At 40.3% G+C, this 26,030-nt stretch overlaps 1 protein-coding gene across 5 annotated transcripts in view; it reads left to right on the top strand.

Moving 5' to 3' along the window:
• The window catches only part of OSBPL6 (oxysterol binding protein like 6), a 315,980-nt gene that overhangs the window by 129,827 nt on the left and 160,123 nt on the right, over positions 1-26,030 (top strand). For all 5 annotated transcript variants that reach the window (XM_089690437.1, XM_089690436.1, XM_089690434.1 and 2 more), the window contains exon 3: positions 19,508-19,745. In XM_089690437.1, the coding sequence (XP_089546563.1) occupies positions 19,644-19,745 (102 nt within the window). In that variant the 5' untranslated portion in view covers positions 19,508-19,643. The remainder of the gene's footprint in view (positions 1-19,507; positions 19,746-26,030) is intronic.

Here is a 26,030-nt window from a genome sequence, read left to right as displayed (position 1 = left end):
GTGAGTGTCTGCCAGTTCCTTCCTGCCCAAATCACATTCCAATATATTACTGTATGAGCAAATCAGTCCAGAGAAAAGTACAACTGCTGTGCATTACAAATAGTTACAGTATGTGTTACATTTATCAAATTCAAATATTTCAGTGTGTGTTTGTATTTATACTGTGTGTGTATATAAATATAAATAAAACCATATCTCTTTTATGACCAGCTGCCTAATTATTGAGTAGGACCCCCCTTTGCGGCCAAAACAGCCTTGACCTTTTGAGGCTGGACACCACTAGACCTCTGAAGGTATGCTGTAGTATCTGGCATCGAGCCATCAGTAGTAGGGCCTTTCAAGTCTTGTAAGTTGCCATCTAGGGCCTCCATAGATCAGATTTTTTTTTTTCCAGCACATCCCAAAAATTCTTAATTGGATTGAGATCTGGAGAATTTAGAGGCCTAGTCAACACCTCAAACTACTTGTTCCTCAGACCATTCTTGATTCATTTTTGCAGTGTGGAAGGGTGCATATCCTGCTGAAAAAGGCCACTGCAATCAGGGAATACCATTTCCATGAAGAGATGGTCTTGGTCTCTAGGGTTATTTATGAAAACTGGAGAGTTCAAAATCTGGTGCAGCTCTGCATAGAAACCAATCAGCTTCCAGGTTTTATTGCCAAAACGTAATTGAACAAGCTGAAGTTAGAAGCTGATTGGCTACCATGCACAGCTGCGCCAGATTCTGAGTGCTCCAGTTTTAGTAAATCTCCAATTTTTAGGTAGGTGGTACATGTCAAGTAACATGCACATGAATGGCAGGATCCAAGGTTTCTCACCATAACATTGCCCAATGCATCACACTCCCTCTGCTGATTTCCCTTCTTCCCATACTGCATCCTGGTACCATCTCTTCCTCAGGTAGGCCATCCACATGATGTAAAAGAAAATGTAATTCATTAGACCAGGCCACCTTCTTCCATTGTTCTGTGGTCCAGTTATGATGCTCACGTGCCCATTGTAGGTGCTTATGGCTGTGGACACGGGTAAACATGGGTACCCTGACCTCTCTGTGGCTACACAGCCACATACACAACAAACAGTGGGTGGAGCTACAGTGATCGAGTCTGTCTGTCAATCAAGCAGTTCCATCTGCCAAGTGAGAGGTTGGCCAGCGGAGTAGCCGTGTTTCCGTTTCTCCACCCGGCAGCTACATGCTTTATGCTGGTTATAGGATTATTTCTGTAAGTGCACTTTATTATTAAATCAGCATTTCTTTAAGATAATACACTATTGAGCTTCTTTCTTTTATTATGATTGATGCCGTGGAAATTAGGAGCCTAGCTATTGATTTAAGACAAAGTGGAGTTGTTGAGTTTGTCGGTCCTGAATTTCCAAGCACTGCATGTCTATCTTTGTTTAAAGAAGGTATGATTTTGTGGTGAGTGTCTGTCTGATTTTAGGTGAAGGCACTTGAACACTAATGGTGAATGTTGAAGGAATTGTGAAGATATTTAAAGGATAAGTTCTCCTTTCAGGGTGTAACATGTTGTGAAAGGACCGCCCCCCTCTAATCCGCTTTGACAGCTAACAGAGGACCTTCTCTCCACGCTAGCTGTCAAAATTAAATAAAAAAAACCCTCAAAATAATAAAAGTCCCAACAGCCTTAGTGGCTCTCGACTTGTGGTTCTGTGGTAGTTCATTGATTTTTCCTGTCAGAGTGTAGTACGAGATGTACGGGCAAGCAGATATACTGACAGGTCTGCAGAAGATCTGCATGGCACCAGCAATCTGCTGGCTGCTGCTGCAATGCTTTACAGGCTTCTGCAACAAAAAATAATAAATGCACATTTTTTTACCTGCAAAAAAAGTGCATTTATTTTGTCAAAAGTTGAACTTCTTCTTTAACCACTTCCCGTCCGGCCCATGTACATAAACGGCCGGATGGTAGCAGTGCCGAAGCGGGTTGCCGTTTATAAACAGCCCCCACATGCATTGCCTGTGCACACTCCATAGGAGCGTGCAGCACCGCAATCTGGAACACCGATCGCTGTACTGGACCTCTGTTTGAGGTCCTGATTCATGTGATCTCTGATTGGCCAACCGGTGATCACATGAATAGTAGTAAACAAGATGTCACTGCCTGACATCATTGCTTACTACTAGTGAAATCTGTGAATGATCAGAGATCACAGCTCTCACAGTATTTTCTAAATGGCTGCAAAAATGCAGCCAGAGGAGAAATGATTGCTTTTACAGCCTTAATAGGTGTAAAAGCAATCGGTGTAAAAAAAAGAAAAACAAATCTTCATCACCCCTCACAAGTAGTACAGTGTCACTATGGTGACACTGTACTGCTAGGGTAACGGTATATAAAAAAAAAATGTAAAAAAAAATTTATAATTTTTGGTTACAAACTAATTTTGGCTTTTTTTTTTTGCTAAAAAGATAGCTGAATACATTTTGGCCAAGGTTTATGAAGAAAGATTATTTATTTGCAAACATTTATAGGAAAAATACTTTTTTTTCAAAATGTTTGGACTTTTTCATTTTATATAGCAAAAAAAATAAAAATCCCAGTGGTGAATAAATACCACCAAAATAAAGTTTTATCTGTCTCAAAAAAAAAAAAATCATATGGGTACAGTGTTGCATGACTGTACAATTGTCATTCAAAGTGTGATGGCACTGAAAGCTGAAAATTGGCTTGGACAGGAAAGGGGTAAAAGTGACCAGACTTGAAGTGGTTAAGTGGACTTTCACTACACACTGCACCAAGTGATATGGTCATCCTTTCTTTGAAGATTTAATTGATCTCTTATGTTGTACAGCTGAGGAATTATTTGTAGCTTTGGATTTTTTCTCATTCAAACACTGATCTATATTCATACGCATCACTGCTTGTATGCTCTAGTAGTCACTAGGTTGACTGGTAACCATTTTCCTCTGTAGGATTTTAATGCTGCAACAGTGTGACACTTCAACACATACACATTTGTTTAATTAGAGTTGGATTCTTTTAAAAAAAAAATTTTGTTTTTATTCAAATTTGAAAGCCATCTAGCATTTTCAGAAGGATGGTGGTAGCCCCAACCTCTTGTAGTTTTCCCTTTTCAGGCTTTTTAAAATTGCAGAATGTTTACTTTGAACCTCACCATACATGGGCAGAGATTATGATGGTGTCACATAGTTTTGTACTACTGTCTATTGTCATATATGACACCAGACAAATGTTTGTACTGTATTGTCAGATTTTCCTGAGTATGGAAAGCAAACCATTATAAAAACAGACTGGTATAAGGGATGCTAGCAAATGGATAGCCTGGAGCTTTCTAGCAGATATTCTAGTTGTCTCTGCAAAGGAACGCCCCAGCAATACTGATTGCTGCTTCATAGGCAGTGTTTGGAGAGATCACTTGACGTGAACAGAATGGATGTGCACACAAGGTGTAAAAACTCATCCACGGGTCTGATCAATTTGCTTCCAAGCGATATGATTACCCTAAGAGTGCAGTCACCAGTCACCTTTAATAACCTTTATCAAACGTTACAGTAGCCCAACCACCTTCTGTACATGGTATCTTATATGGCAGTGATACAAAATACAAAGACATTTTTGTTCTACTAAATCTAACAAAGTTTTGTCAGATATACTGCTATGGGCATCTTTGTGTCTTATGATTTAGATCCTTAATGTTCCCATTTAAATCGTTAATACTAATGATGAATAAAGCTGAAGTCCGCATGTGATCTGTATTGTATACTTGCATTGGGCCAGCTTGGACCAATGTAAGCATCCCCCGGAGAAGCTGACCATCACTGTAGTAGTTGGCGCTACTACAGTGATCGCTGCAATCTACTGGATCCTTTGTTGATCCTGCCCTTAACACTGACCACAGGGGGTCGCTTGCTTGGTACTGTCACCATTCACAGAATGCCTTGTACTTTTTTTTTTTTTTTTTTTAACGAATACATGCTGATCTCTGGATGAGGTAGAGAGAGAGAGGGGGTTGGCAGTATCACTTAATTTTATCAGAAAATGCATTTTATTTAAAAATGGTATTCTGTAAATGGCAGGTATGCCAAAAAAGCAACCCCCTACCCCCCATGGTTCATATTATTATTTATCATTATTATTATTATTATACAGTGTTTATATAGCGCCAAAGGGTTTGCTCAGCGCTGTACATTAGCGAGGGGGAGAGAACATGAGACAATACAGTACAATACAATACACGAGGGGTTCGAGGGCCCTGCTCTTTCAAGCTTACAATCTAGGAGGAGATATGCAGTGTGTCATATGCTCAGCAGAGGATCCAGAAGAGTGTGGGCCATCCCTGTAGTAACATAGTTATGTCACCTCCTCACTGCCTGTTTTAACTTCCAAAAGACCCCACCACCACACGACAACTGCATGCATAGCACAGTTGTGGCATGGTCCTATCCAATCGAATGGATCGCATTCAGCAAAGGTGAGATAACTTCTGCTGTGCTTCGATACAAACTATCTCTGCCATGGCATGTGTACACGCAGCTTCAGGGGGAGCAGTTGTGGGTTGGTAAAACGCTCCTCAACTGTGTGTTTTTACCACCCCTCCCTAACCACAAGTGTAAAAAAAAAAATCCATTTTGATTGGCTTGCATAGGATGATGTCACTCCCATGGATACAGGAATGCAGTCATCCAGGTACACTGACATTGTGCTGAAATGTAAACTGAGCATGACATGTGCAGCTCGGTGTACATTCCACAGAGGATAGTCAATAGACAGGCAAGTATACTTTACTGCAGAAGATGCTGTACATTTCATTTCTCTTCTGCAATAATAGCCTACCTGTTCACAGTTTTTATTTTTTATATAAAGTTCTGCTTTAAATTATTTGCATGTCAATAGTCCCTGATGAATAGTTCAGCTGATGTACTGTGGAAATAGACTAAGGTAGTGGGCCTAATCTTCATTCCCTGGAAGTGGAAAAGCTGCAGGGGGCTCAGGGGATTTGCTACAGGAGCAGGTATACACAGACATCCGAGCTTTCCACCTGCTTACTGATTTCATTTTTTTTTTGTTTGCTTTTGGCCATTGGTTTGCTTTAAAGAGTAATGTAGTTTTTATTTCTATTGTATTTGGAGACATTACATGGTCATGGGCAGGGGTGGACTGACCATTTGGAAACTCTGGCACTGCCCGAGGGTTCGGGGACAGTAGGGGGCCGCATGAGATGCTCCTGGTACCTTTTTCATAGGCTTTTTTGAGTTTGGGCAAGGACACAGGGGCCCCATGATCCCCTATTGCCTGGGGGCCCCATGATCCCCTATTGCCTGGGGGCCCCATGAGTTGTCAGTCCACCCCTGGTCATGGGACAATATGACCTCCTCATAAATGTTCACTATATTGCCAACAGTATTGGGCCAGCCCTCTGAATCATTGGATTCAGGTGTTCCAATCACCTCCATGGCCACAGGTGTATAAAATCAAGCACCTAGGCAAGCAGACTTTAACAAACATTTTATGAAAGAATGGGTCGATCTCAGGAGCTCGGTGAATTCATGTGTGGTACTGTGATAGGTTGCCACCTGTGCAATAAGTCCATCCGTGAAATTTCCTTGCTACTAAATATTCCACGGTCAACTGTTAGTGATAGTATAACAAAGTGGAACAACAGAAACTCAGCCACGAAGTGGTAGACCATGAAAAATAACAGAGCGGGGTCAGTGCATGCTGAAGCGCACAGTGTGCAGTAGTCGCCAACTGTCTGCAGAGTTAAAGACCTCCAAACTTCATGTGGCCTTCAGTTTAGCACAACAGTGCGTAGAGAGCTTCATGGAATGGGTTTCCATGGCCGAACAGCTGCATCCAAGCCTTACATCACCAAGTGCAATGCAAAGTGTCAGATGCAGTGGTGTAAAGCACGCCACCACTGGACTCTAGAGCAGTGGAGATGTGTTCTCTGGAGTGATGAATCCGGCTTCTCTGTCTTGCAATTCGATAGATGTGTCTGGGATTGGCGGTTGCCAGGAGAACGGTACTTGCCTGACTGCAAGTGTAAAAATTGGTGGAGGGGGATTATGGTGTGGGGTTGGTTGGGCTTGGCCCCTTAGTTCCAGTGAAGGGAACTCTTACAGAGTCAGCATACCAAGACATTTTGGACAATTTCATGCTCACAATGAAAGCAAGGTCCATAAAGACATGGATGAGTGAGTTTGGGGTGGAGGAATCTGACTGGCCTGCACAGAGTCCTGATCTCAACCTGATAGAGCACCTTTAGGATGAATTAGATGGGAGACTGCGAGCCAGGCCTTCTCCTCCGACATCAGTGCCTGACCTCACAAATGCGCTTCTGGAAGAATGGTCAAACATTCCCATAGACACACTCCTATACCTTGTGGACAGCCTTCCCAGAAGAGTTGAAGCTGTTATAGCTGTAAAGGGTGGGCCAACTCCATATTGAACCTTATGGAGTAAGACTGGGATGCTATTAAAGTTCATGTGTGTGTAAAGTTAGAAGTCCCAGTACTTTTGGCAATATAATGTATCTATGCATACATATCTGTATATAAAGCTTTTATTCAGGTAGATGTCTCAGACCGTTTATGAACTAATTACCTGTCCATCTTCATGAATGTTGTAGTTTGCTTCTGATGCAAAGTCTTATTAAGCTGATACAGAAAATAATATTTTGACCTTGGGTATAATTTCCACATACATTTTCAGAACATCTTCAATGTCTTTGAATATGTTAAAGAAGCAACATTCTCTAATACATATTGGACAAATGTGCATCGCTAATACAGCAAGTAAGGTTACTACAGCAACCAATAGGCTACTGTTCTAATGGCTCCAAACTGAAGAAAGATGAGTCCTGGTCAATGTGGGTTAATGTTATAGGAGTCTTGTATACGTGAAAATGCTGTTTTCAGGAATTTGTTATAATTGCTTTTGCACAGGCATAAAGCCTTAGTTTGCATCTATTGCAGCTGGTATGTTCGCTATTCAGTATTGAGATGTGCTGGCATCTTTCTAATGGCAGTAAACTTGTTCTCACAGGAGACATATTTGCTGTATTTACTTGCAGAGTCATTACAGAATCATGATGCCCTCAAACCTGAGTCTTCAGAGTATTTAGCAAAGTAGTTTAAAATGGTACCAAGGCCAGATTTACTGTTAGGCATAGCAGGATGTGCCTATAGGTGGCAAAGGCAAAGAGGCTGCTATTCCATGCATAGTTCAGCCACATTTTTTTTTCAGTCGAAATGTCTTCTGAGCACCACAAACCAAAACTGTTATTTCATTCATTTTTAAGATTCAAAGCAAACTCATTCATCCATGCCTTATTTTGCTGAGAAATCACTTTGAAAAACACCCCGTAACATTTCTGGCTGTGACCTTCTTGAATAAGGGCAGTAGCATTTACTTCTTGGAATCCATCTTCCCTTAGCTAAGCATACCCTGCAGCCTGTATGTCTAAGCTATGAAACCCTTCCTCTCCACTACCACTCCTGAAGACTCCTGGGATGCATGACATTATTTGCCTAGGCACGGAAACCAGGAAGTAACTGAAGAAATGCAGAAAAAAGTTTAAAACAAGTAAACAGGAAATACTTTCCTATCTATTTACTAAAGCTGGCAGCATAAGGGCTCATGTACACTGCAGCTGATAAACTCACATTTAGGGGCTGTTCAGCATTTTTTCCAGCAGCCCCTGAACTCACCCCAATGTTTTCCTATGCCTCCGTGTACACATCTTTATTTACAGTCGTTTACAGGCAGTTGAGTTTACAGTCAGTTTTTTTAACACAGAAAACTTGCGTTCAGCAATCGATTTCAGCCTTTCAAATGCAAAACACTTGTAAATGCGGCAAATCGCGTCTATAGGCGTTTGCGTCTGAAATTTGTTTCTTTTACTCTTCAAGTTCCGATGCTGTCCAGAGCCATTTTTCATCATGAAAAATGCATGGAAAGCGTTTTCAAGGTGCTCAGATGGACAAAACACTGAACACAGGATGTTCCTCCTACCAAGCTTGTCACACATTGTAATGACCAATTTACACCTCAGACCTCTCCCACCCTTGGAAACAAAAGATATGTTAGTGCCCATTCACACCTCAAATTCCTCATGAAGACCCCCTGCCAGGTGACCTTAATGACTCACTCCACCAGACACAAAAGAAATGTTAATGAGCGACTCATACCTAAGCTAAGCTCAACACATACTGCTGTCTCTGCTTCTACTCTCTGTATTTCTCTGAAACAGTCTGAAATAGTTAATAATTTACCACTTTTCAGTGCATTCTGGGCATTTGGGAGGTTCTCCTGTGCTTATCTTTAAGAAACGCTTTTAAACGTAAACGCACATAAATGCGTTACGCAAACGCGGCTTTAAACTACGCTTTCCAGCTGTCAGTTTCCATCATTCAGAAGTGTCCCATGTACATGGGGCCTAAGGATTAAAAAAATTCAGAGTTGGTTGGGGGAGTGAAATTCTGCTTTAATTAACATATGAGTAAGGCTTGGTTTACACTTGTGCAGGTGGTTCCCACTGCAAGTCCGCACCTGATCCTGCAGCCGCAACCACCCACACAAACAAATGCAGGAGTTGCGTGCGGGTGCCATTTATCACTGAAAATCGCAGCATCTGCTTACCACACTGAACTTGCAGTTTCAGGTGCTATTTAAAAATCGACTCTGGGACCTTTTCTCTCCGTTTCAGGAGCCCAGCAGCCCATTCAGAGCCGCTGTAGTGTGAACCAGGCCTAAGGGAGGGTTATAACCCTTTTTTTTTTAGCCATCTGTGCCAACCATTGAATTGCTCACAGCAATAAGGAGGCAGCTCCAGTTTTACTAACTTTCTGCAAGAGTTTAACTTGAGTTCAAAGTGTTTTACCCACTTATTGTCCATGTATGAACACGATTCAGCATTGTTGGCATACAAAAATATATTTTCTATAAAGGAGGGTGAGGTTTCTACATTTTTAGCTCTAGAGAGGCAGCTCCATCCATTTGGAAACATTGGACCTAAAGCTGGCCTTACAAAATTATTTTTTTTCTCATTCAACTAGTGGGTTGCAAAAAAGAATGATCCAAATCTTCCATCCACACGTTTGAGGTGGATGGGGGGAATCCTCCCGCCGCTGTGCCATTGTGTTCTGATGGCAGGGAGTCTTCCCCACGGCAGACAACAATGATCAGTGTTGCTGGCTATAGCATTATTGCTGTGCAGTCAGCATTCTTGATATACTATAGAGACCTTTCACCTACTTCGGAAAGTGAACACACAGAAACAGCATAGATTGTAAATACTTACTAGTTATAGTTAGGCTTTTCTTCAACTTTAAAGCAGCATTAAATGCAAAGGCAAACATGTATTCTATTGCAGCTTGCCCATTATTAGATGTGATGACTATTCGTTTCCTGTTTGGCTTTTTCTTCTCTTTTCAAATGGTGATTCATCCAGTAGCTCTGCTGTTTTTCAGAAGTTCAAGCTCTCCAGCAGAATTTATCAGTTTACATGTATGAGACAATCCATTTACCACTGACAAGAGTACTTACAATGATCAGCTTTTATTTATTCTTGTAAAACCTTTATCCCAAAGGAGAAAAAAATGGATTATAAAGTTTTAAGATCGTTTGGCTTCAACTTTTTATTGTATTCAAATCTGCTAATACATTTGTAACGGAGGGTAAGTGGGACAGAACACACAAGGCAGATGGCAAACACTTAAAGATTTATTAAAACAGACATCAGTCACTCAATGGGGAGTAGTGCAGGGAGAGAGTCCAAAATACTTGTAATCCAGCCCAGGTGGGCAAAGTTAAAGCCTCTACAGCAATTTGTAATCCAAGAGGCAGTTCATAAGCAGTCAGATAGCACAAGGGAAGCATACACTCACGCAAAGCTGATGCGATAGTCTCAGGCAGAGCTGACAGCGTTCCAGGCAGGGCTGATGCAGCTTCTGGGGTCCCCCTTCCTCCAGTGGGCTCAGGCAGAGCCGGGGGGGCCACTAGAGTCCAGCTGGACCTCTCAGTAGTTGCCCAGCAGAATGGCACAACAAGAGAGACCAGCACTGGCCTCTTAAACCCCCTGAGAAGGAAGAGAGGCAGAGGGGGGTCATTAGCAGGTGACAATGAAGAGAATGGAACTACAGCAATTTAATTTGTGGCTGTGCAGAAAGGACTGGTTGGGCAGGATAATTAGTGGGGGGAAATACATTACTACAAAAGTAAGGCACTAATTAGGGATGTATACACTAATTGAATTTGGAACCTTTTGTGGAGGGGGCGAGTTAATTACAGCTAGGGGCCTTTGGCACACAGGAGTGAATACTAATTGGAGGAAGCTCTTCCTAAATTTGGGACCTTTTGTGGAGGGGTGAGTTAATTACAGCTAGGGGTTTTTGGCACACAGGAGTGAATACTAATTGAAAGAAGCTCTTCCTATGGCCAGGAGGGATTAGGAACAAGGAATTAATACCTGGGACTGGCAGAGACCCATATCGTGACAACATTTAACACCCCTCTCCCCCCCCCCCCCAAACTGACAATGCTGCTGTCTGCTGTGTCCTGTGCTCATTTCTCCAAAGTTGTGTCTCACTAATACATGAGGTGTATTACTGGCCAGATCACCAGGTGAAAACCGAGGAAAAATCCTAAGAAAATAAAACCAATGCAGCCACCACATCTAGTGATTGGTATGCTGCAAATATAATACATTTTTTTTGGTTTTGGGTTTAATACTGCTTTAAAGACGTCCATAAATGCATTTTGATTGATGTGCAATCTGTCTGAACTTGCTTGGCAATTGGAACTCCATAAGGTGTCAATTAAAGTGGGCAGCACAGTGGCTAAATGCTTAGCACTTCTGCCTGGCAGTACTGGGGTCATTGGTTTCGAATCCCAACCACGGCACCACCTGCCTGTAGTTTGCATGTTCTCCCTCTGCCTACGTGGATTTCCTCCGGGTACTCCGGTTTCCGCCCACACTCCAAAAGACGTGCTGGTAGGTGATTTGGCTTCTGTCTAAATTGGCCTTAGTATGTGTATGTATGAATGTGAGTTAGGTACCTTAGATTGTACACCCCTTGAGGGTGAGGGACTGATGTGAATGTACAATATATATGGAAAGCGCTGCGTAAATTGATGGCGCTATATAAGTATCTAAAATAAATAATTCCCTGGCACATGTCCTCTTTTCTTGCACTTTTATTGAAATGAACGGTTTTGCGACAAGGTTTCAAGGCCACATCCCATTGGCGAGATTTATCTTAATTTTCTGTCCTGTCCTTTAATAGGAAGTGATGGATATCTCTCTAATGTGAGGGAAGTCATGGCAGTTGTCATGGGAGCAAGTGTAATCATTGGAAGATTTCTACTCTATTCCTGTGCTGGTGATAACTCAGATTTCACGCACTCTCGGTGTCATTGTTGATCAGGACATTTCGATTGCGTGAAACTCCCTAATAGAGACACAAGCAGGAATATAATCTTGACAGCAATTCTAATTCCTCATCACTTTATGCAAATCTAAAATAAAAGCTTAGCTTAATTTTTTAGTGTACGTAAAAAAAAAAAGAAATCTAAAACTCTAAGACCCTATACCCTCCCAACCCTATGGTCCTTGCTGTACTTACCTCCATGAGTGATGAGCTGTTGGTGTTAACGAAGCAGGAGTAGCAGTCCAAAAGAAGATGGAGAAGAATGGGGATTGCATTTTGCTGGAATCCAGCATTGGCTGTGTGGGCAATGACACCTCATCGCCCACTGGGGTGGATGGGGAAGGGTGTATGGTGTTTGTCAATTAACCCTTTAAGCCTAATTTTTGGTTTCCCAACCCACTCTCAAATACCCAACCATCCCTCACACACATATTTGCTGCCTTTTTTTTATTTTAGAATTCGTTTTTCCAGGTGTCTTTTTTTTTTTTTTACATTTCTTTAGAATAGTGGATGCTAGCAGCACAAGGAAATTCCATGGAAAGTGGAAAGTAATAAAAGCTGTGAAGTACATTGGCACCAGGCCCCAGAACATCCTGCTTGGTCAGTCTGTTCTCTGTCTTTTCTTATTGCTAGATAAGGAAGTATGGAGTGGAGGCTGCTGAGTCAGACCACTAAGAGATTAGTGCTGTGTTTAGGATTCTTACAGTTCTTATGAAATACACGCATTGTTATATAACCGTAAAAGCGTCGAAAGGAGGCTTGTTCATTGATCTCTTCCTTGAAATGATTCTGGATGCAACTTTTTGCCTATTACTTCTGCACAACATAACCAAGTCATGGCCAAAAATATTAGCACCCCTGCATTTCTGTCAGATAATGCACCACTTTGCCCAAAAAATTGTTGCAATTACAAATGTTTAGGCATTACCATGTTTATTTATTTTGTTTGTGTTGGTGTGACCTAAAAAAGTCAAAACGAAATTGTCCCCCGAAGTAGATCCTACATCAATCATGATGAACGCTGCCACCGACCTGAAGAAAAATAAAAGGGCTTCGCACCCGCAGAAGGCTCCTGCCATCTGACAGCTTTTAAATAAGCCAAGGGACGGAACCACTGAATGATATCACCTGGTGACCCCACCCCTTTGTGACATCATCGACTGCCCGCCCGCCCCGTGGCTTATTTAAGAGCTGTCAGACAGCAGGTGTAGAGCCCTTTTTTTCTTTTTCTTTTTTTTTTCAGGATGGCAGCGGTGTTCATTGGATCTACTTCTGGGAGACAATTTTTTTATTTATTTTTTTTACCTTTTTAATAAAGGACTTGACAAAAACTGTTCACTTTTTACACTTTATTGGTGAATGAGTACTCCAGACTTATTCACATGGGAGGGGCAAGGATCTGAGGGCAGGGATTTTGAAAAGTCACCCCCACAGACCCCAGCCCACAGCCCAGGGTTGAGGGGAAGAGGACCTTGTCCCCATCAATATGGGGACAAGGTGCTTTGGGGGGGGGAGGGGGTTGCCGTTTTTTGTTTTGTTTTTTTAAACCTGTTATGGATTGGAGCAGACTGTTTTGTTTTTTGGTTTTTTTCCCCTGATTTTTATTTTTTTTTAATTGCTGGCAATTGGTTTGTTTATACTCAGCTGTCAGTAGGAAACACCGCTTGTGACGGGAGGCACTTTGGGTGGGGGCTCATGGAACCCAGCTTGCTTTGCAGAGGTTGGGAGACCCCTGTCTCAGCTCCCCATATCCCTCTTATGTGCAAGTCACCCTGTGTCTCTTAGGGGCACAGGGTGACTAATGGACGCTGAGAATGCGATTGGAATTTCTTCAGATGGGACAGTAATATTTATCAGCCATATGAAGACTATTCCTGGTTTTTGATTCTAAACTAGATATGTGAATTGAAAGAGCTGATCACGCTGGCCTCCCCTCTACTCCAGTGTAGGAGCCGGACTGTCTGCTCTGTAGTGAGATCCTAATTCATTAAACCATTCCCTAGATGTGAATTCCCATTCACCTTTTGTTGCGGTCACCCAGCTAACTAACCTAATTAACTTACTGTTTAGAGTGTTAAGTCTATTTCTGTATATAGCTGCGTTTTGCATATGATCAACTGATCAGTCTCAGTGTGTATTGTATAAAAAGCCCGTTTGAGTTTAAAATAAAGAGTTCCATGTTTAGACAGACTGATGTCGTCTAGTCTTGTATGGTCGACTGTGGTGTCTGTTGTTGGTGTTTGGAACAGAAAAGCGATATTCTAACACAAGTACTCAAGCAAAGTTTGGTTCGGTTCCGTTACACTGCTGATGACTCATCCTTTGTTAATGAAACGACGACCGCCTATGACGACCGCCTACTCCCTAACAACCATGTTTACTGGTTGTTAAGGATGCTGACGACCGTCCACTCCTTAACAACTGTGTTGTTTACTGGTTAAGAACGCTGGTGGCTGCCCGCCCCCTAACAACCAGCTAAGGTCACACAAAGCACAAAATGTATTAAAAGAAAATGGGTGTGAACCCCTCCCCACACACACACAAAATGCATCAAACACAATCTGCATAGATGTGAACCTAGCCTTATTGTATGCAATCTGAATGGCCCAAACATGTTAAAAGTTTATCTACAGTAAGTTGGCCATACAGTAGTTGGTGCTGAGACAAGTAGCAGACGATTTTGGCAGTATTGGGTTACCTTCATCTAAATGGTTTAGGGGACTTATGCACAAATTTCATTCAGATTTCCGAATCCATAATTATCTGTTTTAGAGGCTTTGCACAGTCGTTTTGTCTTTTTATGGTGATAAAGCAGATGGAATGCAAAAAATAACTTTTATTTGCCTTCCCAAAGAATGGCTCATTTGACCTTCATTTAGTCTGTTAATTATTTAGGAAAGTACGAAGACGTAACGGCGGAAATAGCAGTGGATATCACTGATTTCAGGTTGCTTTTAATATCTGCTCATTTTGAGCTGCAAGAAACTTAAATGTTTATTTTAAAGTTAAGGTGGTCAGGTTTTTGTTCTCAAAATGAACATGTACTTGCTATTGCTAAAGAAAAGGTCTGTAAAAATCAGCCTGAAAATTTTACTTAAGGGGTGTTTTCACTTTGAATGGTGAACTATGATCTCTAGTTCCTCAATGTATTGATGGATGTTCATACTGTCTACTTTTCAGACTAGTCAAATTGACCTGCCTTCCTTGGCTAATGTGTTCACCAAAACCATTCTATTGCAATTCAGCTTTAGGGCTTGGGTATCTTGATGCATACAGCAGTGTGTGTTGTGATAACTCTTGTTGCCATGTTTTTACTACTGGTAGGGTTCCATTAAATTGACTGGAATTGGCAGCACAGGGCAGCTTCTAAAATGGCAGCATGGAGGACATTTTCAAAACGCATTGCAGCCTGTTGAAGGAAGCAAGTGCAGGGTATTTTCTAAGGTCTAGCATTTTTTCTTAGATTGCAATATTTTTTACACTATGGCCCATATGAAAGAGCCCTTAGGGCTTTGTATACAGTCTCTTGTTTACATCATAGTTGCTTTTCTTTTCAGACATGTCAACACAGCTTTGACAGAAATAAATTTTGTCAGAATGAGGTCAACTACTTCTCAACTACCAATAAAAGACACCTGAAGAAAACTGAACTTCCCCATCTATACAAGCTCTGTTCTTGCTTTAAGTCCTCATACACACTGGACGTTTTTACAGCGGCTGTTTTTGGCTTTTGACGTTTTTTTTTCTACAGCTAGTAAACCCCCCAGCATGTTATCCTATGTGTCCATGCAGACATAGACTGTAATCAACGTTTTTTGGCTGGAAAAAAACCCAGGACTAGTGGGTTTGTAGAGGAGTTTTTTAGCTGTAAAAACGATCTAACGCTGTAAAATGCAGTAAAATGGTGCATACCAACATTCGTGGACTTTTTTTTGCTCCACCCCAATTTTTTTTTTTATATATATAAAAAACGCTAAAAATCTCAAGCACAGAAAATCTCCGCTAATGCAAAAGTGCTAAACAAAGCTGAAAAACGCACTTTTTTAATGTGACTTTACACCGCTAACGTTACCGGCGTTCTCAAAACACCCCGTGTGCATGGAGCTTATAGTCCAACAAATGTACAAATAAAGCAGCAGTTAGTAAAGGGAAGACAACTGATCTTGAGGATGAGCAGAGGTATAATAATCGTTCCTATGGGATCTCAATTATTATTATTTTTTTTAAATTACAGCGATTACTTTTTGGTGGCCCTTTTTATAAGAAGCTTATTCACACTAACCAATCTTTATAAACGTTTTGTAATAAACACCACCCAAGTATCAAAGCAATCATGAAAGCACATTTTATAGCATCTTTTTTAATTAAGGAAGGTCTAATTTTGATCTTGAATGAGGTGAATAGTAATATCTCAGTTTGTTGTAATGATTGCTTACAAATTCCAAAAGCGATTTTTCTTTCAAGCTCGTCATAGAATCATTTAATTATTAAAATAATATAATAACATATGCTTATTGGAAATGAACACTTACACTGAATATTTATGCCAGTATATACTGTTAATGCACTTCCAAAAACTGGATTTTGGTGATGTTTGTGTAGATTTTATATTGTGGTCAGAACTGTTGAAAACATTTTTTTTTTTGTCAAGCATAATTCATGTAGGTAATCCATGTGAGCTTTTAGGTCATGTTTTTAACTCTTACCATTGTATGGTAACAACTACCTACTGAACGTGAGACAACTTACCAGTAAGTACTCATAGCAACAAAACTGTTTTCAAAGTTCTCAAAAAGTTTCCCGGGAGCACATGACCAGAGTCTTTCATATGGATAGGTCTTTATACAATTCATCAATGTTTCAGACCATATAGGGTCCCTTTTGTTGAGGTGCAGACAAGCGCCCCTCAACTCTAGTTTGGAAGAAGCTACACTTGTGCCTTTTGTCAGCTATGGCTTCTCATCACAATGACCTTTGTGCTACTTTCAAACCACAACTGCCATTGCAATAAATCGTTTCATCCAGTTGGCCCTGCTACATGGAGTTTTCCCAAGTAAACTTACTGCAAAAATATATATATTGTTTTAATCTCATGACTAAATATGACTATCTGGAGATGTTTCTGTAATTGAAGACAGACTTTGATATTTGTTTATCCTAGTTTTCAGGAGACCAACTTTCACAAATGATTGATAGTATAAATAGGCAAGACTGAAGCAAGGCCTTATGGTTTCCAGAATGCTGTACTGGTACTTGCTAGTGTTCTTTAACCACTTCCCCTCTCACACCTGTACATCCCCTGTGGACTAGAGAAGTTTTATATCTAGTTGCTTTGGACCTGTTTATTTAGCAATAATGTTGTTTTAAGACAATTAATGCATTACGGTAAAAACAATAATGTATGTATTTAAGGACAAACACAGCTTTCCTTTTATGATACCCTCTTTCAAAAATTTTATTTTTATTCAACAATAAACAAGAAAAAAAAAATTTTTTTCTTTTTTTGACCAGTGGTCATTTTAAAAATGAAAAATTGTTACTGCAGAATAAAAGTATACTTATCCTGTATATCCTCTATATAAAATGTCACTAAAATTAGTATTCTGGTAAAAAGCATTGCAGTTACTGTATTTACCAATAAAATAAAGATTTTTCATTTTTTGCTCTTTTTAAAATGTGACTCTAAAAAGAAGAAAAGAGAAAACAAAAAGGTTTAAATTTTAATGGTTAACAAAAGGAAATAAAGGAAAATAGTTGAAGGGAGAAGGAAAGGAAGTAGTTAATTAGGGCTGATTAATTTAAACTAAGGGTTAATAAGGGGTTAAATATACAGGTTTTATAAAATATTTTTTATTTCGTTTTTTTTTTTTTTTTTTTTAAGGTTTCTTTCATTGATATCATCTGCAGATCAAAGTTCATCTCTTTGGTCTACAGATGCATGAAACAGAGTAAATACAAAAGTAACATTGTTACTTTGTATCTCTTTAGTCTGAACTGTTGACTTTTTTGACAGCTTCAGGTGATAAAGCTGCTATTCATACACAGTAACTCCCGACTTTATTTTCAGAGTCGAGATTTGCCAGCAGTTGTAGGGGGGAGGGGCAAGGCAGAGGGGCAGAAGGACTGGATGTGCTACACACACATCCTGTGTACTTATTGGGCATGTGTAGCATGTCCAGTGTGCTCAACTGGTTAAAGGATAGCAACCAAAAATATGCCTACACAATAGCAAGATGTGAGCAGTCCTTGCTATTTGATTATATAAAACAATTTGTTTTACCATGCCCCTCCCTTCCTCAAATCTACTTCCATTTACCTTCTCTCAACCCATTCCTGTCCCTTTTTAGTCTCTACTAAAAATCATACTCCTTTCTGCAAACACATTGCCTATCCTTCCCCCTCCCTGTTTGGTGTCTAATTCTTCTCCATGTCCCAGTAGATTGCCTAATTGTTAGGTATTGTGTCTTTTCAGTGAGCTTGTATTTTAAGTTGTCCTTGCAGTGTCTATCTCCCTTACTGTAATTTTTGATATAGCCTTGACTTGAATTTTACAAGCTTGTCCTTCTATATTTAAGGGCTAGCTGCATGTTTAATGTCCCTTTAAATATTTTGTTTGGGCCAAGCTGGATACGCTTTATTAACTCTATGTAGCCTGTTACATACAGTATACATCACTGTGTTCTGGCATTGGGGCTTGAACTTCCCATCTCACCCAGAACAAAATAGACTTGAGCGTTGCTCAATCATTCACGGGTATCTATGAATAATGCTTCCTCTGATTGGCCAATGCAGAGACCGTGATGTGATCCTCCCGCCTCTCCATCTCAGCCAATCAGAGGAAGCTTTGTATTCATTCAAAGAATACAAAGCTTCCCATAAATGGCTGAGGGGTGCTCAGCCCAACTCTCTTGTTCTGGGAATGGGATGTTTAAGTATCACCAGAACACAACTCTATACTGTGCATAGCTAAGATTACATACGGTTAATACAGCATGCCCTGGCAAGCACACCTGTTACTGCAGTAAATGGTTCATTTAAACCAACTTGGCATAAACAAACTTTTTAAATTGTACTCTCTCAATCAACATTGACTGTTTTTAATCCTTATGCTGCTAGCATTAGTAAGTAGATAGAAAAGTATACCATATTTATTTGTTTTAAACTTTTTGTTTACATTTCTTCAGTAACTTCCTGGTTTCCTGGCCTAGGCAAATATCATACATCCCAGGAGTCTTCACAAGGATTGGCAGGGAGGAGGGGTTTTCACTGCTAAACACATCCTCCTGCGTACATGCCTGAGCTAAGGGAAGATTGATTCCAGGAAGTCAATGCTACATGAATTATCTGCCCTTACTCAAGATGGCCAGTTAGCATTTTTGGTTTGTGCTGCTCAGATGCAGTGTAGTTCTGCTTCAAGGAATTTTCCAAATTAAACTTGGAATTAGCCTTTAATTTTTTGTATTTTATTTGTATTCTATAAACTAGTCAGTAGAAAGAGCTCTTCTTTAACAACTGTTGAGATAACATATCCATCACACAGGCAGTGAATAGGTTGGTCAACTCATTGGCATGCATTGGTAGAAGTACTGTTGTGTAGCACTGTGGGAGTCTGTGAAGAAAGTTGCAGTTAGATATTGGTGGGATACACGGTAAAAATACAGCTGGCCATAGACCACAATTCATTCAGTATGTGGCTGTAAGAAATTATACCCTATAAAAATAAATAGACTGAGATGAAAGGGTTTTAAACTAGCAAATACGCAATTTGTGAATGATCATACCAATTCTTCTACTATCTTGCAAATATTAATTTCCAAGGGTATCCATGGCGCTCTTATGTTTAAAATAAATGCCCAAGTGCTCACCCACAAATAAATCCATATAAATCCAAATCTGGTTTAGAGTCACTCACGGGTCTTGCAGAGAAGGAAGATCAAAAACAGCAGTGTTTGCTATTTTTGATCTTCCTCTGAAAGTTCCTTGAGTGCCTCTAAACTAGTTTACATCTTACAAATATTCTGTAGTACAATTAGCATAATTGTAGAAGAAGATTTCGATTTTGCAAGATCTAATATGTTCCTAATTTTGTTTTTCAGGTATCAGATGTTGAGGATGGATTAACACACCATGAACAGTTTTCTTATTCTTGCTAGTTTGTATCCTGCATGATCCAGAGGAGCATTTGATATGATCTTGCTGGCACCTTAGTACAGTCAGGATCTTAGTGTGAAGATGAGTTCTGAAGAGAAAGGCATATCGCCAGCTCACAAAATAGCAACTCCAACGCACAAAAGTGCCTCGTCATCTTCCTCCTCTCAGAGGGACAGTAGACAGGTAAGAAGTATGAAACTATCCTCTTCTGGCTAGGTTCACTTGCTAATCTTTACAAGTAAATTATTTGAAGCATTTCTTTCTTTTTTTTTTTTTGTTACTCATTGGTGTTTCCTTGAGTCATCAATATACGGCCTAATAATTTAGATCAACTCTACCCAAAGGTGATATTATTATTATTATTACTAATACAGGTACTTGTATAGCGCCGTCAATTTACGTAGAGCTTTACACATATATATTGTACATTCACATGAGTCCCCGATCCTCAAGGTGCATACAATCTAAGGTCCCTAGCTCACATTCATACATACACATACTAGGACCAATTTAGACAGGATCCAATTAACCTTCTATTGATGTTGGATCCCATGCTTACTTATCAACTGTATCTCTTTGTACCATATTAACAGTAGGGAATATGTGTAATATTCCCACAGTACCTATACCCTTTGCATGGATATTAGTGTAGCCAGCTGAAACTATCATGTGTACCGACACTACAAATCAATGCAATATTAAATAAGTGTAGTGATGCCACTATCCACCAAATTTGCTAATGTTGTAAGTCCTAAAGTAAACGCATGATAACATATACGGTGCAAAAAAATACTGTATAAAAGCTAATGATTCCACCTGTGTAACAGTGTTAAGATATACACATCTAAAAAAAACTGTGAAATATAAATAACATAGTTTCAAATATTGTCCATCATGCTGGAAATTTTCCTTAAACACAATGTGCATATCCTATGTAATCTTCACTTTATTAGGTGCACCTTGCTATTACTGGGTTGGACCCCCTTTTGCCTTCAGAACTGCCTTAATTCTTTATATATATATATATATATATATATATATATATATATATATGAGTGGCCTTTATGGTAATTTCCTTGTAAAATCTTATTAATATAAAAAAGAAACAAAATACTCACATTTATAAGTGCAAAGATAAAATTCGCTTATAAATCATATCCTCTTGGTCCTGCTTGTGATAGGCTCTGCTCTGGCTTGTGTATCCAGTCACTTCCTCGTTAATGTAATAATGTCATCCAGCTCCACACTACATGTAATGTCGTAAATCGCATGACTCCCTCAGGGGCCCCGAGGAAGTCGTGTGACTCCCTCAGGGGCCCCGAGGAAGTCGTGTGACTCCTTGGAGTGCCGGCAGGGAAGGGGGTGGGAGTGGCTGGCTCAGGCTCTCAGCGATGTACTGAGAGGCTGAGCCAGCTGCCTGTAAAGCGTCTGCGTGGATCCCAACATTGTCTGGAGCAGCTCTGTGATGTCACAGGGAAAAAAACAAGGAAAAGTAAGTGACCCAATGAAAGTTTTAAGAACACAAGTGATCAGACCAAGCACATGCCTTTTTATTTTAAATATAATTCAAATTAAAGTAGAGCAATCATTAAACAAAACATTGCAACAAAGGAAAATAATAAAATGGTTATGTTCAAAGGTTTGCATACCCTTATTTTTTACTATTATTTAGGATCAATGACCGTTTGCATCTTTTGTAATTGATGGGAATGAGACCCTTTATTTTATCATGGTAAAGCTGCTCTCAGTCTTGGGGGAAAAAATATCCAGGCTGTGTACAGTGAAGGAAATAAGTATTTGATCCCCTGCTGATTTTGAATGTTTGCCCACTCACAAAGAAATGATCAGTCTAAAAATCGAATGGTAGGTGTATTGTAACACAGACAGAATAGCAACAAAAAATCAAAAGAAATGCATGTCTAATAAATTATGCACGGATGGGCAGCACAGTGGCTAAATGGTTAGCACCTCCGCCTGGCAGTACTAGGGTCGTTGGTTTGAATCCTAGCCACGGCACCACCTGCCTGGAGTTTGCATGTTCTCCCTGTGCCTGCGTGGGTTTCCTCCGGGTACTCCGGTTTCCTCCTACACTCCAAAGACATGCTGGTAGGTTACTTGGATCCTGTCTAAATTGCCCTAATATGTGTAAGTTAGGGACCTTAGATTGTACACCCCTTGAGGGTTAGGAACTGATGTGAATGTACAATATACAGTGGGGATCGAAAGTTTGGGCACCCCAGCTAAAAATTTGTATTAATGTGCATAAAGAAGTCAAGGAAAGATGGAAAAATCTCCAAAAGGCATCAAATTACAGATTAGACATTCTTATAATATGTCAACAAAAGTTAGATTTTATTTCCATCATTTACACTTTCAAAATAACAGAAAACAAAAAAATGGCGTCTGCAAAAGTTTGGGCACCCTGCAGAGTTAATATCTTGTACTGCCCCCTTTGGCAAGTATCACAGCTTGTAAACGCTTTTTGTAGCCAGCCAAGAGTCTTTCAATTCTTGTTTGAGGTATCTTTGCCCATTCTTCCTTACAAAAGTCTTCCAGTTCTTTGAGATTTCTGGGCTGTCTGTCACACACTGCTCTTTTAAGGTCTATCCATAGATTTTCAATTATGTTGAGGTCAGGAGATTGTGAAGGCCATGGCAAAACCTTCAGTTTCGCCTCTTGATGTAATCCCCCATGGATTTTGAGGTGTGTTTAGGATCATTATCCATTTGTAGAAGCCATCCTCTCTTTAACGTCAGCTTTTTCACAGATGGCATCAAGTTACCATCCAAAATGTGCTGAAATTTTATTGAATCCATTTTTCCTTCTACTCATGAGATGTTCCCTGTGCCACTGGCTGCAACACAACCCCAAAGCATGATTGATCCAACCCCATGCTTAACAGTTGGACAGAGGTTCTTTTCATTAAATTCTGTGCCCCTTCTTCTCCAAACGTACCTTTGCTCATTCCGGCCAAAAAGTTCAATTTTAACCGCATCGGTCCACAGAACTTGTTTCCAAAATGCATCAGGCTTGTCTATATGTTCATTTGCAAAGTTCAAACGATGATTTTTGTGGTGAGGACGTAGAAGAGGTTTTCTTCTGATGACTGTTCCATGAAGACCATATTTGTACAAGTATCTCTTTATAGTGGAATAGTGTACCACAACTCCAGTGTCTGCCAGATCTTTCGGGAGGGATCGTGCAGTCAAACGTGGGTTTTGAATTGTTTTTCTCACAATCCTGCGAGCTGTTCTGTCTGATATTTTTCTTGGTCTTCCAGATCTTGCTTTAACTTCTACTGTTCCTGATGACTGCCATTTCTTAATTACATTCCGAACAGAGGATATTGACATCTGAAAACACTTTGCTATCTTCTTATAGCCTTCTCCAGCTTTGTGAGCGTCAACTATTTTCAGTTTCAGGTTTCTAGACAACTGCTTAGAAGAACCCATGGTGCTGAGTGTTGTGGCAAGGTCAGATGAGTCTGGGCATTTAAAACCTTTGAGATTGACATCACCTGGTCTTCCCAGACGATGATTGAGAACAATCCATGACACTGGCATGTCTCAGCTTGGCAAAGGGGGCAGTGCATGCTATAAATTCTGCAGGGTGCCCAAATTTTTGCAGACGCCATTTTTTTGTTTTCTGTTATTTTGAAAGTGTAAATGATGGAAATAAAATCTAACTTTTGTTGACATATTATAAGAATGTCTAATCTGTAATTTGATGCCTTTTGGAGATCTTTCCATCTTTCCTTGGCTTCTTTATGCACATTAATACAAATTTTTAGCTGGGGTGCCCAAACTTTCGATCCCCACTGTATACGTGTAAAGCACTGCGTAAATTGACGGCGCAATAGAAGTACCTGAAATAAATAAATAAATAAATTTGCATGTTCATTAGGGAAATAAGTATTTGATCCCCTTCAAAAAACATGACTTAGTACTTGGTGGCAAATCCCTTGTTGGTAATCACAGAGGTCATACGTTTCCTGTAGTTGACCACCAGGTTTGCACACATCTCAGGAGGGATTTTGGCCCACTCCTCTGGGCAGATCCTCTCCAAGTCATTAAGGTTTGGTGGCTGACATTTGGATTCTCAAGCTTTCAGCTCCCTACACAGATTTTCATTCGGGTTAATGTGTGGAGACTGGCTAGGCCACTCCAGGACCTTAATGTGCTTCTTCTTGAGCCACTCCTTTGTTGCCTTGGCCATGTGTTTTTGGTCATTGTCATGCTGGAACACCCATCCATGACCCATTTTCAATGCCCTGGCTGAGGGACGAAGGTTCTCACCCAAGATTTGAAGGTACTTTGCCCCGTCCATCGTCCCTTTGATGCGGTGCAGTTGTCCTGTCCCCTTAGCAGAAAAACACCCCCAAAGCAGAATGTTTCTACCACCATATCTGACAGTTGAGATGGTGTTCTTGGGGTCATAGGCAGCATTCCTCCTCCTCCAAACATTGCGAGTTGAGTTAATGCCAAAGAGCTCGATTTTGGTCTCATCTGACCACAACACTTTCAACCAGTCCTCCTCTGCATCATTCAGATGTTCAGTGGCAAACTTCAGACATGTGCTTTCTTGAGCAGAGGGACCTTGCGGGCACTGTGGGATTTCATTCCTTGTTGGCGTGTGTCACCAATTATTTTCTTGGTGACTGTGGTCCCAGCTGCCTGGAGATCATTGACAAGATCCTCACTGTTCTCATGATCATTGACACTCCATGAGGTGAGATCTTGCATGGTACACCAGACCTAGGGAGACTGACAGTTGTTTTGTGTTTCTTCCATTTGCGAATGATTGCATTAACTGTTGTAACCTTCTCACCAAGCTGCTTGGCTATAGTTTGGTAGCCCAGTCCAGCCTTGTGTAGGTCTACAATCTTGTCCCTGACATCCTTGGACAGCTCTTTGGTCTTTGCCATGGTGGAGAGTTTGGAATCTGATTGTTTGATTACTCCCGTGGACAGGTGTCTTTTATACAGGTAACAAAATTAGATTAGCAGCACTCCCTTTAAGAGACTGCTTCTAATCTCAGTTTTGATAGGGGATCAAATACTTATTTCCCTCATGAACATGCAAATCAGTGCATAATTTGTTAGACATGCATTTCTTTTGAATATTTTGTTTCTATTCTGTCTCTGTGTTACAATACACCTACCATTCGATTTTTAGAGTGATCATTTCTTTGTGAGGGGGCAAACATTCAAACTCAGCAGGGGATCAAATACTTATTTCCTTCACTGTATATTGTTGGGGTGTCTAAAAGATCTCAGACATGCAGTTTATGCTAAAGTGGCTCAGCGATGTTAAGGTCAGGATGCCCACACCAAAACATTCAGTATTTACTACTGCAGTCACTGAAGGGTTGACATGGTCTTTTTGTTTTCAATCATTTGCCATGTTAGAAGTTTCAAGTATGCCCCAAGCAGTTTCAAAGCTGATGAATGCAAAATTTTCTGCTAATATACTGCATTCATCTTGCCATTAATTTTGATGAAATTCCATGTGCCACTGTACCTCGCACACCCCCAGAATAGCCGAAATCCACCTCCATGCTTCACAGTAGGAGTAGCATGCTTCTTTACATATTCCTTGTTGGCTCCCCCGCAAGCATCAATTTTGATCTCATCACTTCAAATTATTTTATCCCAGAAGTTGTGAGGCTTCTCTAGGTGCTCTTTGGCATATTGTAAGCGGGCTGTTTTGTGGAGATGGTGCCTTTAAAAAAAAAATGGCTAACATTTTACAAATTCTGCCAGGGGTATATAAACTTAGAAAATTGAACTAATTAATTTTAAAAGTTATTACTTTATAGCAGCTATCCAGAACAGCTGTCACACTTGTCATTACTGTGATTAATAAAGAGCAATTCAAGAAAGTAAAAGAATCTGTGAATTTTGTCTTCAAACACTACAGCTGTGTTAACCACTTGTCTGCCGGGCACTTTTACACCCTTCCTGCTCAGGCCAATTTTCAGCTTTCAGCGCTGTCGCACTTTGAATGACAATTGCGCCATCATGCAACACTGTACCCAAATGAAATTTTTATCATTTTGTTTAGACATATACAGCTTTCTTTGGTGGTATTTACTCACCACTGGGTTTTTCATTTTTTGCTAAAAAACTAAAAAAAGACTGCAATTTAAAAGAAAAAAAAGTTTCTTCTTAGATTCTGTTACAAAATTTTGTAAAGTAATTTTTTCTCCTTCACTGATGTGTGCTAGTAAGGCTGCAGTGATGGGCACTGATAGGCTGCACTGATGGGCACTTATAGGTGGCACTGATGGGGAGGCACTGGTAGGCAGCACTGATGGGCATTGACAGACATCACTGATGGGCACTGAAAGGCAGCACTCATATATGGCACTGTTAGGTGGCACTGATGGGCACTGTTAGGTGGCACTGAGCACTTCTTGGCAATACTGACTGGCACTGATAGTTGGCACTGAAAGGCAACTCTGATGGGC

This window comes from Staurois parvus, unplaced genomic scaffold (assembly GCF_062004578.1).
Source record: "Staurois parvus isolate SC_StPar_1 unplaced genomic scaffold, SC_StPar_1.0 ptg000530l, whole genome shotgun sequence".
NCBI classification, from domain to species: domain Eukaryota; kingdom Metazoa; phylum Chordata; class Amphibia; order Anura; family Ranidae; genus Staurois; species Staurois parvus.
Note: the sequence above shows the minus strand (reverse complement) of the source record. Positions and strands in the feature narration are given on the sequence as shown.